We start from the raw sequence: 17,148 nt of genomic DNA on the forward strand, positions 1-17,148 counted from the left end.
GACACATGATGTCGGCCATGCTGGCTCAAGTCCAAGGTGCACATTTCCATGATCGCATAAATTTAGTCAGATTGATTGAGTGGATACTTTGGATCCACCACGGTCCAATCAAACGCTGCCCTTGATCGAATCTGGAAGTTGAGTGATTTCCGAGGGTTTCCATGAGAGACAGCAACGATTTCGCATCATCCCTTTTTAATATGGCACCATTTGTACAAGCATCACGTACAGAGTACGTTTTTCGCAACAAAACAAAAAAATCCGGTCGTTCCGGCCAACCCTGCTCTCGGATTAAAATATTAGGGATGTTCTGCTCTACGTTTTGGGAATGCGACGCAAAGAATCACACGAACTCTCTTCGCGTTCCCGTAACGTAAATAAATCCTGTTTTGCTGTACGTTGCTGTACGTTTCACGTACTGGGAATTTCCCCTTCCATATTTGGCAGTTTTCTGCATGCAGTTGATCGATATCCAGCAAATTCGTACGCATTTTCTCTGCGTGTGCCACAACGTAGAGAACCTCATCTCCGCGTAGAAATCTGGAGCCAAAACACGCGAAGCCGTAGACTCTAACCCAGACACCTGCTCTCTATGTGATTTCTCTACGTTTCACGTATAGCAGAACCTCTCTATTAATGCGTATCCTGACCGGATAGGGAGAATAAGAAGGATGCATACTCATATGAAAAATCAACTTGATAAGGGTCATGCCGCGTGCATCTGTCGACAATATCAAGCTAGTGCATGTACTATAATTATTGTATTCTGTCTGAGGCAAGAAAGTATTTGTTAGCTATAGGCTTTGCCGCAAGTTCATCCCTAACGTTCAACGGTCTACCCATCTGATAACCGGGGAGCACTACTCCCTGCTTGCTACAATTACAAAGCTAGCCAGTCAGCGGCTCCCCCAGGCCCGACGTGCCCCATGCCGAGCCGGGCCATTGCCGGCATGTTGAAACTTCTCAGTGTCCCTACATCATCTGCACTCCCACATCCCCGATTCTCCTCACCTTTCACAAAAGTCCCCTCTCTCTCTTGAATGATAATCCCGGCCTCAGGCTCTCCATTTCGTCTCCGCAGTCTCTCCTCCGTTATAACTTGAACTCTCACGGTACGCGACAAGCTCGTGGTAGCGCCGAAACCGGCAGTCGGCGTTGTCATGGCCACATGTGTTGGCTTGCCTCACCAGCACACACACTTGAATCATATTCATAATAATTATGATTCCTTCATGGAGGCGCTACCTACTACGGTATAACATGTATTTTACGTGTATTAAAATTTCGGTGTCAGGGACCTGCCAGGTTTCAGCTGCAATGTAGAATTAGGTGACCAGCATTACCTTCACATACACTGATACAGTGCAAACTCTGCTCTGGTGACCAGCCGCATGATTCCCTTCACATACAGTGCAAACTCTGGTGCCTTTTAGGTGTAATCTAACTAGTCTATAGTATAGCCATAGGCATAGGCATAGTATTACTATTAGTTGCCTGATTTCTCTACCGAAATAATCTACTCTTGATGCAGTGTATTCGCTTTATGCATTGCATGCACTGCATGCATATCATATCAGCGCGCATGTCATTGTGTCTTCAGTAAAAAATTCTCTACGTGCACGTGCGTGCGCACGTGTACACGGCTTCAAAATTTTAAATGTTTTAGAAAATAATTAATTTCTATGTCTACAGCTACTCTGACTGTGACACGTGTTAGTGACACGCTGGCACATTTCAAAATCTACTTTCGAAATCCTCTGGCTCTGCAGTGGCATGCCGGCAGCAGCACCCACTACATTTTGTAGCAGGCAATAAGCAGGTAGCTACAGAATACTAGTAAACCAGTGTCGAAAAAAACTCGAAGCAGAACGTAGCCGTTGGGGAGAAACCAGCACACCTGCATGATGCAAGCCATTGAGCTTCTTCTGACGGCCTCTGTGGCCCTAATCTGCTGTAATTCGGTGCTGGGTGCACGAGTGCGCCTGGAAGCTGATCAGCTGCTGGCAAAGCACCACCCAGATTGGAAGCAGCTGGGTCTAGCAAAACCCGACGACGATCACAAACTAGTCTTTGCTCTGCGTCAGAGCAACCTGATCGCGCTGGAGGAAAAGTTGCTGGCAGTTTCAACTCCCGGCAGTCCACAGTACGGACAGTTCCTGAGTGCTGATCAGGTCGATGCTTTGGTACGACCGTCCAGGGCATCTCTACATGCTGTTGAGGAATGGTTAAACGGGACTGATGTCTCCGTCTCCCAGTCGTGCAAATACACCAAGGCACACGAGTTTCTGGAGTGTGATGTCACAGTTAGCCAAGCATCGCAACTGCTTCAAGTGTCATTCTATCAACACGAGATGGATGGTGCACTAGCATTGAGAGCTAACAATCACTATACAGTTCCTGCCGAGGTAGCAGATCATTTAGACTTTGTCGGTGGTGTGCATCGCTTGCCTCACAGGCAGCAGCGGCTCGCCAACTCGACACAGTATGCGATTGCCAAGGCTCATGGCGTAAATTTGCAGGCTGAGCCCTCTTCACTACGAGAACTTTACAAGGTGGGAAGTTCGGTAGGAGCCGGCGAGGAGAATAAAAACATCCAGTCTGTGGCCCAGTTCTCAGACGAATATTATCATGCTACAGATCTGACCAAATTCATGGAGAAGTATGGAACTGGCTTCACACACATGAGCAAGGTAGCCAAGGTGATTGGAAACAACTCTGGCGAAGCAGGACTCGAGGCATCGCTGGATATCGAGTATATCATGGCGCTTGGTGCCAATATCCCGACGTATTTCTGGTACACCGGAGGCAAACATGAAGACCAGGTGAGTGGAGACAACTTTTCTTTTACAGTCTAGCTATTGTAGATTTCTTTTTAGGCACACAGTTGCATATCCTTGACGCTCTGCTCCAGCAAAAGCCCTAAGCTGTCTTTGGTGGCGTAGGAGTTTCATACTAGTACCTGCACTTGTTTATCATTATACAATGCAGGGTTCTCGCCAAAGCCCCATAGCGGGGTGCTGCACCCTCCTTCGTTTTTTGACCGCCCCCTTTCAGAATGAACGCGCCACCCTGCAGAATGAGAGCGCCACCCTGCAGAATGAGAGCGCCACCTTTTTGTAACTATAAAACAGCATTGTATGAGTCATTGCATCCTGTAATCATCACCCAGTACCTCTGAAACCCATACTCATGGCGGGTTCCAGTGGCCGCTGAATAAATACATGGAGCTAAAGTTGGTCGGTGGGTTACTGCTGTCTTTGAAAGTAGAGACCGAAATGGCAACAGATAATGGCGGTGAAATCATAACAATTTGGGTCCGATGATCCTCCCCCCCCCCCCCCTCCCCTTCACTTTTCTTTTGGCTATAACCCTACAATGCACATCCATGTATCTAATCAATACATCTAATCTATAAACTACACTCATGTGTTGTCTTTGTCTGCTCGTGTGGTTTCTAGGAGCCATTCCTAGTGTGGATCAAAGCTGTTGCAAACTCCTCCACCATCCCCAATGTGATCAGCGTCAGCTATGGGGATCATGAAGATTCACTCTCCATCCCCTACATGCAACGTATCAATGTGGAATTTCAGAAAATCGGCGCCCGTGGCACATCGCTCCTGTTCGCAAGCGGCGATAGCGGTGCTGGGTGTTTCGAGCAGCACTTCCGTCCCAGCTTCCCGGCGACTAGTCCGTACGTGACAGCTGTTGGTGGAACTACTCTCAGCAGTGCGCTGGACTCCTCTGCGTCAACGGAAATGGGCGTTTCGTTCTCCGGCGGGGGCTTCTCCAACGTGTTCCAACGGGCGGCCTATCAGGCGACTGATGTCAAGAAGTTCTTGTCCACGTCACAGAACCTTCCAAACCAGTCCTGTTATGACAAGAACGGCCGTGGATTCCCAGATGTCTCTGCTTTGGCGACGGGATACGAGATAATTATTGACTTGACACCTTCTTTTGCATATGGAACTTCGTGTGCCGCTCCGACGTTCTCGGGTATCATCTCACTGGTCAACGACCAGCTGATCAACGGGCATGGCAAGACAGCTCTGGGCTTCCTCAACCCGTTCCTCTACGCGCATGGCTTTGCCGGATTGACTGACATGGCGCATGGGTGCAGCCAGGGATGCGGCGACTACAACACTGGCTTTTGCTCAACGGCCGGCTGGGATCCAGTGACAGGTCTTGGTACACCGCAATACCCCACTCTACTGGAAGAAGCACTCAGGGTCAAAAGTGTCCGTTAGACCACCTTGTCAATGTCCAACGCAATGTCGACGTTTTCTTGTCCTCGCGTGGTAGCTCAGCTGTTTCCTCTGCCCCCCCCCCCCCCCCCCAGTATTTTGACCTGGCTAGAACCCTGCAATTCTACTGGGCGATTTTTAGCTGCTTCTTGATAGGTGAGGTATTTTACGTCGGGCTGGTTTTCACCGGGCGAAACCCACACTATCCCAAAGAAAACAGACTGTAACCCAGTTCCGAAATGGGCGACCAATCACCTGTCTGCCAACCATTTACAAGCCGTGAGTATTCATCTGCGCCACTACAACTGTGATTGCGACCTGATGTTGGTCCGTAGTCATGAGTCAGACTACACGACAAAGTGAAATTTTGGCTCATGAACAAACAGACTTACTGGCTGTGCATGTGCCGGTGACCACGGCACCCAGGAGATTGCACCAATCATGCTGACCAATGCATTACCCGTACCCAGGATGTTTTAACATGTCTTAAAAGACACAATCACATGCACCGCACACTGTACTACTACTATTAACCATGGCTTGGCTGAATTTCGAGAAAGCGTCCGACAAGAGTGGCTGGTCGAAGTTAGTTAGGCGTAGCCGTAGTATAAATGCCGCGTGTTAAAGCCGGGCTTATTCCTGTAGAAGCCGATGTCAGGGTTAGGCTTACATTCACATCAGGCTTCTATTCAAACCACTGTTACCAGGTATTTCTATGTGTGCCAACACTAAAACCAGGCTTACGTGCCAACAGGGGATCTGGAAAATCAGGCTTCTATTCAAAACAGGCTTCTATGAGATAGGCAGGCTTTAAGTAAAGAATATAAGCTGAGTCCCGAGTGTTTACGGGAAATAAAAACCCGAGGCAAAAAACCAAGGCGAAGCCGAGGTTATTTGCCGAGGGTTTTTTCCCCGTGAACACGAGGGCGAAGCTTGCTATTTAAATTATAGCATAAGAAACCTCAGTCGTTTCCCTAAAAAGTGGTTTTTTATAGCACCAGGTTTTTTATACAGGTTTTTTATAGCACCTGGTTTTTTATATGAGTGATTACCAGAAATATTAACTGCTTTTCAGAACACACAAATGACTGGAGGTTTTTTTATACTATAATTTAATGCAAGACTCTACGGTATGTACGAATTCCACCCCAAGATTACCTCACAGACACTCCTGTGTGTGTTCTCCTCGCAGCAGTGCCTTACCCAGCTGCGCTTGGGAGCTGCCATGAGTGAATCAATACCGACCTGCCGAGGAATAGGGTCCGCGGTGACTCGCCATCCTATAGCATGCTCTTTTGCCTTTCGTCCCCTCCCCTCCCTACTCTCTCTCTCTCGCTCACTCGCATACAGCATACCATACAACACCCCAGACATGTGAGTGCAAGCCACCACTAGTGATCATTAGAATGGTGCTGGATTGCAGGCTCCTTCATTGTGGCAATGGAAGTGCAGCGCCTATACTATGCTATCTCAAGAAGGGTGCCAGCAGTGGTTGTACTGGCGGGATGGGGGATGGGGGGGACCAGAAAGAAGTACAATGCAACACTCTATACAGCTGCTGCAACCGGCGCAAACAGGCAGGGGGGAGGGGGGGGGGGTATAAGAAGCTAAAAGAATAATAAATTGCAGACAATGTGCACCCCTGATCATGCCCTCATGTGGGTGAAAACTTGGAAGGTTTTATGCAACAACGTGGATCAACTCAGTCGATTACGTAAGGTTACATTCACCCAACACTCGCACAACAGATAGCATATAGTCAGTCGTTTGCACGCGCACGATTTCAATGGATTGGTCAAAGACGTCGATTTTAATGGTTGTTCGAAGCATGGCTTTGGCTTTGGCTCAGGATGGATGGACATGCACGTTGGGCGTGCCGGGGCCTGCTGTAACGACGCGGATGGTCTTGTCCGGCTTGGGTAAGCGGCTGAGCATGTACTCGGTGATATCGACCCCAGACTCCTGCAGGCCGCCGAGATGCGACAGGATCTGGGCGTTAGTTTGACGAGAACTCTGGGTGCGGACAACACAAACACATTTTAAAACAGGATCGTACGGCAAGATCACACACATAGCAAGGCATCACACACACGGCAAGGTCACACATACAGTAGAGTCGCGTGTCCAAGAACGTTGTGCCTGGGGCGGTCTTATTTTTTTTCAGCAACCTGGCTGCGTTTTTACAACACGTTAGAAACAATTCATACTGCATCATATGTATCCCAAAAGCTGCCGGAAAACCAACACCGCCGTTCCTAACTTTAGGCTGTGGCGAACTTCTTAGCATTTCAGGCTGGACGTTCTTCGGCCCGCGACTCTGCTGTATAGCAAGTTGTACGAGCAAAAGCAAAGTGGGGCTTATACTCCGGATAATTTTATTACGGTATTAAAACTTTGTGGTAAATGTGTTATTTTGGTCGGTGCAGGCTATGCTTTCTCACCTCTGTCTGCGCGTCCTTCTCTGCCCTAAACTGCCGTATCTTCTCTTCTGTTTGCAGTTTTTCAATCTTGACCTCGTGCCCTGTCTTTTCACTGAGCACACAGTCAAGGCACAATGCAAAGAGACACAGAGCCATCAAGGCACACAGTCAATGCCGCCACAGTGCAAAGAGCCAAAGTGGAAGAGACAGAAAAGGGGATGAAAACAACGCTCTGGAAAAGAACGGCTTGGGGGTAGGGAGGGGAGGCATGCCAAGCTGGCACAGCATGATTCATTGCGTGCTCAGTTTTGACTCAAGGACCATTGAGGCTGATGCACCAAGAACTATCTATAAGCACAGCGGGCGCATACACTGTGGGAGACAAAATCTACTTCGAAGTATAAACAAAGCGCCCATGTCTGAGTTGTTATATTTATGCATTGCACTCTAGACGTCTCAAACTCACATTTTCAGCTTCTGCTCGTGCATTTTCTTGTCCAGCGCTAGCTTTTGCTCTGCAGACAGGCAAACAGCAAGACACCAAGCACATTACAGTACAACGTACTATCATTAGAAATAGAATGCAGTTGCAGTTGCCCTTAGTGAAGAGAGTATAGCCTCTTTTTACGGGCAAAAGCAACACAGTGATTGGCAACCAGGGTATGATGGGGGAAGATAATATTAATAATCGTTGCCCTTTAATAGTGACTTCTAAACAAATCACATGGGCAAAAGGAATTTCACACCTTCTTCCTAAGATGCCACCAATAGCTGCCGAGTGCCGCCGGGCTCGGCGGATTATCCATTCCAGCACCAACCTGTTTCCGCTCGCTCGAGCTCTCTCTGCATCTGCAGATCAGTGAGCGACTGCTTCTGCTCTTCGGATTCCATCTACATGGAGAACAGAGTGCAGTGCATGCAGGAGAAAGTAGACACCGAGGAATTCATTGAGAACGACGGAGTGCAGTGCATGCAGGAGCAAACAGACCACAAGGATTTCAGCCTTACAGAATGCAAAGAGAAAAAGACTGCACACTTCTCTGGCTTGGACCATGATGGAAGGAGATTATATCAAAGCCAAGGACGACGGGTATAGCCCCCCCCCCCCCCCCCCAGAATACCTAAGCATTTTATCATGTAGCCCCCCCCCCCCTTCTCCCCCAGAATACCTAAGCATTTCATCCTGTAGCCACCGAATCCACAGCAGTTATTTGCTGCTACTTGGTTAATGCAGGGTGAGCCCCGTGTCAATGACGTGAATGCAGCATTTGTACATGTAATCAGTTCAGAATGTACACCCCCCCCCCCCCCCACACACACACACAAAATAATTTCTGCTTTCAATACAATCAATGTGCACTGTTCATTTCACTCCACATAGTCCATTTCTACTCTACAACTGTATAATATTTACACCGTCCATTCCATCGACTGCACACAATCCACACCAGCTGTACACAGTTCACTCCGCTGTACACAGTCCTCCACTCCACTGTACATAGTCCACTCCGATATACATAGTCCACTGCGCTATACACAGTCCACTCCGCTGTACACAGTCCACTCCGCTGTACACAGTCCACTCCGCTGTACACAGTCCACTCCGCTGTACACAGTCCACTCCGCTGTACACAGTCCACTCCAATGTACACAGTCCACTCCACTATACACAGTTCACACCACTATACACAGTCCACTCAACCGTACGCTGTCCACTCCGCTGTACACAGTCCACTTCACTGTACACTGCCCACTCTACTGTACACGGTCCACTTCGATAAACATAGTCCACTACGCTGTACACAGTCCACTCCGCTGTACACAGTCCACTTCGCTGTACACAGTCCACTCCACTGTGCACAGTCCACTCTACTATACACAGTTCACACCACTATACACAGCCCACTCAACAGTACACAGTCCACTGAACTGTACGCTGTCCACTCCGCTGTACACAGTCCACTCCATGGTACACAGTTCACTCCACTGTACACAGTCCACTCCGCTGTACACAGTCCACTCCTCTGTACACAGTCCACTGCATTGTAAACTGTCAACTCCGCTGTACACAGTCAACTCCACCGTACACAGTCCACTTTACTGTGCACAGTCCACTCCGCTGTACACAGCCAGCTCCACTGTATACAGTCCACTGAATCGAGTACAATGCGGTGAATGCACGCTAACCTGAAGCTGTAGTTGAGTTCGGCGACTGACAGCTCGGTCATGCATACCCTGCAAGAACACCATATGGAGACAAAGAACACACATGCACGTACACACACCCGCACACAGTGATACACACACACACACACACACACACACACACACACACACAGACACACACACACACACTAGTTACATACAGGTTTCACTTTCCGCAGCTTGGCATGTCACGGAGTGCAGCAGTCGGGTAGCCGGTAGTAGTTGAACAACTACTAGTATACCAAACAAATCCATTCATTTGTACCCTGATAGCCTGTCTAGTCAGTTCAAACAGAAGGCCAATAGTACAGTGCCCTACAGTACTGACGGGCGCTGAAGACCGGCCAGGCTAGAATTTCATCAAGCACAGCATACCAATGTATACACGGTGACTCAACTATGAATAGACTGTAGTACATGAAAATGAGAACGATCTAACCTAGGAGGCTGCACCCCCCCCCCCCCCCCCCCCCGGTTCTTCGGCGACAGACAGTATTGTAAGCCAGCCAGCAAGACTAGCGGTTTGCTCACCTGAAGTTGGTCACTTGCGTGGTAGCCGCGGAAGATCACCTTGGTGACAGCGTATCCCATGCGCTTTGAGCGCTCCATGAGGACCGGGTACGAGTCCATGTCATTGAGCCCGCTGGTCTGCTCCAGGAACTCCTCATAGCTGCCGACCGGAACACACATGTGGAATACGAAACAGAGGGATAAGGGCATCACGTGTTTGCACTCTCTGTTCAGGTTACTGCCAGAGTCTCGCACTTCACATGTACGATTCTAATCTTGCTCTCATCTCTTGTATGTAAAGAGGGATACCCGCCCACCCACCAAATACCCTCTTCTCTCCTGCTCTCATCTCTTGTGTGTAAAGAGGGATAGAAAAGCGGGACATGACAAAAAGACCCTGTCGGAACGGTGGTCACCGTCTTTGAGCAATACAAAATTAATGTGATCACCGTGAATCTTACCTCAGTTGTGAACTGAAGGCAACCACATCAGCACACAGCGCACTGCACAGCACACAAAATGGAGAAAAGAGATACTTATGAGCAGCTCAAATAGCACGATGTAGGGGTATTTCTCCTCTATCACAGAGTTGCAGGAATGCGCCATCGAGCAAGGGTGGACATGCTGCATCAGCTAGAAGCCCGAGTGATCAGTTGGCTAGTCAGAGCAATGACCAGCTCAGCTACCTCCAGGATCTGTTTCATCTAGCCCAAAATCTGCAGACAGGACAGTTCTTTGCTGTTCGTGAGCACGGTTGGACGTGCACATGTGCAATTAAAATCAAGTACCATTGATGTCTTCAGTGTAAAGCTTACTTGATGAAGTCGCCAATGGGATCGGCCGTCTGGGCGAGCTACACATTTGGCAAGTTGGAACACAAGAGAACGGAAAAAAGAAAGTCGGAATAGCAAAGGCATGGAGGGTGGGGGGGGGGGGAGTGTGTTCTCTTTGGGATTCGGGTGCACACTCAAAGAGCAAGCACATAAAGAAGCAAGTCGTTGGTTCACTCACCATCAGTTCGACATCGCGCAGCTCGAAGAATATCATCAGCTTCACCTTGATGACAGCATCATCGTTCGTCCGTACCTCATCAACCTGATGCAGTGCACGGGAATAGCACACACGAGTCAATGAACTGGACAATACATACGGTGCAGGCCTATCGCCCTTGCAGTCAGGTCACAACTTCAGGAGTCGATGGAAATCACTTGGCAACAAATCACACAGTGGAGCATAAGCAGGCGGCGCCTCACAAGTTATCTTATGCATTCCTTATTTCCGTCGCCATAGATACAGGCACTGCTGCATTCTTGCTGTGGATGATGAATGATGACACAGCTCCTAGGCTATGGTAAGTAATGGGGTCAGCACACTAGGAGCACTGGAGAAAATGAATCACAAACCCTTATGTTCAGGCACGACAAGCACACAATTACCACACGGCTAGCCACTTTTCCACCAGACTACACCTCATCAGTGGATCCTAGATTGACGGGGAGAATCGAATTGAACTGGGTTTCTGGTTAGAGAGCTGTAAACCAGCAACCGTCACGGTGCTCTAACTGCTAGGAATAACGTTACAGCCAGTTTTCACTAGGCCAGAGATAGGTATGATATGAAATATGCAAGGACACACCTAGTCAGTCCGCAAACAGAACAGTTCAGTCCTCTGTCAACTCAGTCGGGCAGCACAGAGAAATCTCAGAAGACGAGTGTTTTTACAGGCCAAGCTTGCAAATTTGATTTCCATACTTCAGTAGTAAACTGCTTATTTGAAATTAGGCCAAAATGATGCACACATCAAGAAACCCATGCATGTTTTGTATGTGCACCAGTGTTCTTGCAAGGTTTGTAAACCTTGCATACCCAGTAAAACATGGTACGACCACGTTCCGTCCCTTCAAAACAAGCTAGTGCAAAGTCAGTTTTGCTCACATTATAGTAGAACTGATCGGGGATAACACGCAACTTGGAGAAGCACAGCGCGTTTGGAATCTTGCGAGTCTTGTTTGCTGGGTCTGTGCCATGCCAGCTGAAATTGTGTATCCTGCGAGAGAGAGAGAGAGAGAGAGAGAGAGAGAGAGAGAGAGAGAGAGAGAGAGAGAGAGAGAGAGAGAGAGAGAGAGAGAGAGAGAGAGAGCGAGAGAGAGATAGAGAGAGATAGAGAGAAAGAGACAGAGAGAGAGAGAGAGAGAGAGAGAGAGAGAGAGAGAGAGAGAGAGAGAGAGAGAGAGAGAGAGAGAGAGAGAGAGAGAGAGAGAGACAGAGACAGAGAGAGAATGAATGTGTGTGTGCATGTGTTTTGCATGAAGTATGTGTACCAAGCAGAGAGCAGCAGAGTAGGGATGGCTAAGCACCTCCACCTCCCCCCCCCCCCCATGTTGACGAGATTGGCAACTCCGCTTGAAACATGCACGTGTATTTTATACAATCGGTTGGATTGTGGTACTCTGCGTACATTGACTATGTGCGGTACTGTACTGGTTGTCACAGGCTTGAGCCCAGAACACCCTAATAGCATACCAATGATTACAGCGACACTGTAACTTCCAGCGTACGCCGCCACACTAAGTCCTTGGCTACACACACGAAAAACCACTTCAGTTCTTCCCAGCTGAACACTGGTAGATGTAAACCAGCAAGGGACAGTAACCGAGTGCAAAGTCGCGTTGAAATATTCACAGTACGTCAGTCTGCAGCCGCTTACCATTCGTTGGCTGCCAGGAAAAACTGCTGGGGACCGTAGACCAGTCGCCGCTCAATCTTGTCCTCTCCCTGAAGGTAGACGACCAACACTTCATTGGCATCCAGTGGGATAGAGTCGTGAACTCTCACAGATGTGTAGATGAGCGGGTTCTCAAATATCCCTATTGGCCTGTGCAGGGGGCAGTGTGCCATATGCAACACAAATGGAACATGTGCTTAACTCTATCCTCTCTCTCTCTCTCTCTCTCTCTCTCTCTCTCTCTCTCTCTCTCTCTCTCTCGCTCTCTCTCTCTCTCTCTCTCTCTCTCTCTCTCTCTCGCGCTCTCTCTCTCTCCGAGGCTCTCTCGCTCTCTCTCTCCGAGTCTCCTCCCCCCCCCCCTCCTGCTCTATGTATACATATACACCGCCATGGTTGTTGGACAATAGCATGAAACTCAGAGTCGCAATATGTTCCGAGTGATCTCTAGTCTTCCAAGTGTGAAACGCTCTGTGCTCTGCGTTTGGAGCACTATTTCAGCAGCTGCTGCTGCCTCTGTGTACACCATCATCCAGATGTATACCATTACACAGGGGTGACTGCGTTTTTGAACCATGCCACTTGTTGCGGTGCGACTTGGTCCCGCAACTAACCATCGTCAGGCAGACCACAAAAACCCAGAAACTCCTTTAATCGACATTACCACTCGTTTCCAACAAGAACACCAAAGAACACACCGAACAACGATCGCCAAATCGCTGTCCTGGGCAAAACGTGCAGCGTGCGTGCATTTGGCTTGCGCTGCATGCATGCACACAACGACGTGGCATAGAGAGAAAATGCAGCGTACAGAAAATGCATGATCATCGTAGCCATAGAGATACTAAATATGGCGACTGCCAAAGTCCGCGTGCAGCGCGGACGAGTACGAGTGCATGCAACGAAAAGAAAAGCAATAATTTGAAATGCAGAACAATGTGCTGGAGTGAAAGAATAAAGAATTGTTGGTTACGGAGGTGAAAACAGTGTCTGTCAAGGGGTGCTTGCACCCAGCGACAGGGTGACAGCACACCCTGTCAGCGAGAGTAAGTTTCGCCAAGTAGATCGTAGCGGAGTTGCCGCGGATGGCGATAATGCAACGGATCAAGTACTAGTAAGTACATGTACATTGCAACCAATTAGTGTGTCAACAATTCTACTTATATAATACATTAGAACAATTCACAAGATATTCCGCTCGTGAACATGGCGTGGTACGAACACGCATAGCAATTACTGTATCGTAAAATGTGTCTCGACGTAGACGTAACAGACATGCACTCGTGATGTAATTCTAACAGACTAACAAATAAATATTACACTCGCGAAATACATAGCAGTAATACGCAACGCACCAATATTGCAAGCGACCTAGCATGTCTTGACAATGCTGCCCTTGCAGCATGTGACAGTTCTGTACACAATTCGTAACTACAATACACTAATAGTATCAACGTGCAACATGTGACAACATGAAAGGATAATGCTCAAGAGTGCAGTCTCCTGTCCACCACTACCAACAGCCACATCCCTGATGAGAGAACACATGGCAAGAGATATGCCGGCCGAACGCATGGCTGACCCTGATCAATCAATGTTAGTAATACTATTCTCTTGCGTAAGTCACATGTAAAAAAAATCACATCAACCAGCATGTGGACATAGAAAGAGAGAGAGAGAGAGAGAGAGAGAGAGAGAGAGAGAGAGAGAGAGTGAGAGAGTGAGAGAGAGAGAGAGTGAGAGAGAGAGAGAGAGAGAGTGAGAGAGAGAGAGAGAGAGTGAGAGAGAGAGAGAGAGAGAGAGAGAGAGAGTGAGAGAGAGACTTGCTTAGTCGACACGCTCTCTTACCCCTGCTTGTGCTCCAAACTGCCATTGCGATGCACAACACGCAGATACTGTGTCTGGTTTGCTGAGTGGTATCTCAGCTTCTGAACCTTCTCCCTCCACAAGAACAGCTACAAGCAGAGCAAGATGAAATGATAATTGTGACATCCTTCTCCCTCCACAAAAACAGCTACAAGTGGAGCAAGGTGACATGATAATTGTGACATGCACGTTCAAGGTGGCTCCAATGAAATAACTTCAAGGTGCTTACATACTTCAAAGTACTAGTACACGTTGTGGGAAAGAATCTCCCACACAACATACTTCCGCAATCTTATTATATAGAAACACTATGATGAGTCACTTTTACTGACCTTGGCTGAAAACCTGTAACCTCCCCTCCTCCCCCCCCCCCCCCCCACACACACACAAACACACACGTTGTAAAGCAAGCCACGGTGCATCATAGTACACAGGGGTGTCGGTAAGTTATAGGCGAAAACAGCATCTGCATCATTCCGTCTCGACGTCAGTTATGCATGTACTCGGCTGGTCTTGTAACACAAGTGGCTGGGTGATTCCCCTACGTACCCGCCGTGGGCCTGTCACAGTGCGGGACTCTCCCTTCAAATTGTAGATAATCGCCTGCACAAGAAAGTCAAAGCACCGACAAACAACCATAGGTTTAACACACACACTGCAACAATTGGCGGCTCTGCTCTAAAGCATGCCAGGAGGTTCGGAGTAGTAGTGACATTAATAATCATTCTACATGGTATCGCAAGAAGCTTTGCCAATCAGACAGAATTTCTTAATCGCAAGAAGCCCTGTTTGGCTGCGCAGCTGCAAGGCACCTCAAGCAAAACAATAGAGCAATCAAACACGATCTTTTATTGGCCACTGGCTATCGTGAGAATAAAGATTTGAAACATGCAATCAAGAAACCGGGATCACCGCACACACCACAGGACCATCACAGTGTGTGCAGTGCCTGTACAGTAAAACCTGCAACTAAAGACCACCGTGACTAGCGACCAGCCTGGTACTACAGTAAAACCTGTAACTAAAGACCACCGTGACTAGCGACCAGCCTGGTACTACAGACCACTTTGCCAGGCACGGCCGGTCTCACATTCACATATGGTTGTGCGGTGCAAACCCGTCTAACTAAAGACCACCTGCCACTAAAGACCACCGGCATTCTCTAGTTCCAAGGGGTGGTCGTTAGTCACAGGTTTTACTGTAAACGAGAACCTGGCTCGGTCCAGCTCTCCCTTCACCGGCTACATCCATGGCATGGGTGTTCGCCTGGGGCAAAGCTTTATACAAATAATCTGCGAGGATTTATAAGAAAGAAAAAGGACCAGGGAACGACAAGTTACGCTATAGTGGCCACTAGCACCAACAGTTTTACTAAACAATCAGCTCATGCGATAACATTGCACGACACTGACCGACGGTGCTGACGTTCTAACAGCTAACTGGCTAACAGCTCTAGCACATCTTGGATGCGCACTCCAACAGCCCCCCCCCCCCCCCCCCCCCCCGTCTACTAGTATGTACTTGGTATATACAGAAGCCTTGCTTGGTAGTTTAACATGTTTTTCGATTTTGACAGCATGTCGCAAGACCGGGACTCTGCCAACCGGGTTATGGTTGTAGTCAGGAGCACTACGCGTCCTCGCCTTGTAACATGCTGTCAAAATCGAAAAACATAGTATGTACTTGTGGTGGAATGAATGATGCATGGGCTTTCCTAAATCTGTTGATTATGAAGCCGTGCTAGTACATGTACATGCCCGTAAACTCCAACGCAGCCTCCTACACAGTCATGTAGAATTCTTCACTTCTCCAACTCCAAAAAATGATCTCTTCACTGCGAACATCTTGACATTCCATCATAGTATTAATTACATTCTTTCGGAACGCAAAGTGACTCGGAGAAACGAGACTGTTACTGGAGTTGGACAAGTGAAGAGGTATACCATGGACAAAACATGGTACACTGGCAGCACATGTGCCGGTACAAGTAGGTCAGTATAATCCTTTTCCCAACACAACATCTAGTGTTCACGTGGCTGACGAAAGAGTACTGGAATTTCGGAAAGCACAATAAAATTAATCATGGACTCTACCTCTTCTCCATCTTCTATCGTCACCCAACCGTTCGTCATAGCTGCTGCTGCTGTCGTCGCTGGCCCGCGTCTGTACAGTAGCGTGCTCAATCAACTCTCTACTCTATTATGATCCACAACGTAGGACCACGCAATCACCTAACCCTCGAGCCTCTGCACTCCGACAAGACCTGGGTGTGTGCTACCACAAACTCACAGAACAGAATAATGCTCACGCTAATTGCAGAGATATTCAAGCGCTTGACTGCATCCCTGTGATCTTTATCTGAGATTCTCTGGTCTGGTCTGGACGGACGAAAGCTTCTTCTAATATACTGGTACGGGCACTTCCACTACAACAATTCCACCTCGTCCGGACCGGTCAGCGTCTTCTTCTACATCATCGCCAAACTGACACAATCAACGGGACAAACAATTACGGAATCGCTGCCGATAGGCTCTACAGGTAGCGTCAGATCTCCAATGACCTTACCACTGCCTCACTGGTAGCAGCGCGAGCTAAGCAAGGACTTAGGCGCTGGCCAAAAGGTGGACTTGTCAGAAGTAGACAGTTAGTTTTGTAGTTGATTATTTTAGATGCGACTCTTGCCTAACTCACGCTCCGAGCCATGGTATGATAGTATCTGGTAGAGTAAAATGCTGACACTGTGACACTGACAGTCGCTGTTTCATGTACTTCTGATCTAGCGCTAGCATAGCGCCCATATCCCACACACCCACAGTTTGGAAGTTACACTGTTTGGCACTGCACCGGTCCATCAAAAAGTGCCAAAACACATGTCCTAGACTAGTACAGTAGTAGTGATCTGTAGTAATCATGCTAGAACTAGATGCTCGTAGATCGACAAGTAGATCTACTACATGTCCAAGCAAACATGCACGTGAAACACTTGATCAAACGGACTCCGCGATCCGGCGTTTCGCTTATTTTTAACCAAATCGTCATCCGTTCACGTGCCCGAAATGACTCACCGGTAGCTAGGTCTACTATACTACTACTAGTACTACAATGTACTTACTTGTGACAACAAACTGGAAGCAGGACTCGATTGCAGGAGTCAGAGCTTGCGTGCCATGAATGATCCAGCACT

At 48.3% G+C, this 17,148-nt stretch overlaps 2 protein-coding genes across 2 annotated transcripts; one reads left to right on the forward strand and one right to left on the reverse strand.

Annotated features, from left to right (window-relative positions):
• Positions 1–1,796: 1,796 nt before the first annotated feature.
• On the forward strand, positions 1,797–4,811 carry LOC135823140 (tripeptidyl-peptidase 1-like). The gene is made up of 2 exons (XM_065335980.1): positions 1,797–2,822; positions 3,459–4,811. Exons 1-2 carry the CDS (start codon positions 1,902–1,904, stop codon positions 4,242–4,244), a joined length of 1,707 nt encoding a protein of 568 aa, XP_065192052.1. The 5' UTR covers positions 1,797–1,901; the 3' UTR covers positions 4,245–4,811.
• Positions 4,812–5,638: 827 nt separating this feature from the next.
• LOC135823141 (uncharacterized) lies at positions 5,639–16,663 on the reverse strand. Its single transcript, XM_065335981.1, has 14 exons — positions 16,058–16,663; positions 14,514–14,567; positions 13,947–14,053; positions 12,084–12,251; positions 11,312–11,423; positions 10,388–10,471; positions 10,192–10,229; positions 9,838–9,879; positions 9,398–9,536; positions 8,849–8,896; positions 7,480–7,552; positions 7,128–7,176; positions 6,683–6,773; positions 5,639–6,254 (listed from the first exon to the last, which is right to left on the reverse strand). Exons 1-14 carry the CDS (start codon positions 16,094–16,096, stop codon positions 6,087–6,089), a joined length of 1,212 nt encoding a protein of 403 aa, XP_065192053.1. The 5' UTR covers positions 16,097–16,663; the 3' UTR covers positions 5,639–6,086.
• Between the last annotated feature and the right edge of the window lie 485 nt (positions 16,664–17,148).

The sequence above is a fragment of the Sycon ciliatum genome, chromosome 8 (assembly GCF_964019385.1).
Source record: "Sycon ciliatum chromosome 8, ocSycCili1.1, whole genome shotgun sequence".
Taxonomy (NCBI): Eukaryota; Metazoa; Porifera; class Calcarea; order Leucosolenida; family Sycettidae; genus Sycon; species Sycon ciliatum.

Coding starts and splice junctions, on each gene's coding strand:
- LOC135823140 (XM_065335980.1), top strand. CDS start 1,902: ATGATGCAAGCCATTGAGCTTCTTCTGACGGCCTCTGTGGCCCTAATC. Junction 2,823..3,458: donor GAGGCAAACATGAAGACCAG/GTGAGTGGAGAC, acceptor TGTGGTTTCTAG/GAGCCATTCCTAGTGTGGAT.
- LOC135823141 (XM_065335981.1), bottom strand. CDS start 16,096: ATGACGAACGGTTGGGTGACGATAGAAGATGGAGAAGAG. Junction 9,880..10,191: donor CCCATTGGCGACTTCATCAA/GTAAGCTTTACA, acceptor TGTGCTGTGCAG/TGCGCTGTGTGCTGATGTGG. Junction 6,774..7,127: donor CACGAGCAGAAGCTGAAAAT/GTGAGTTTGAGA, acceptor CTGTGTGCTCAG/TGAAAAGACAGGGCACGAGG.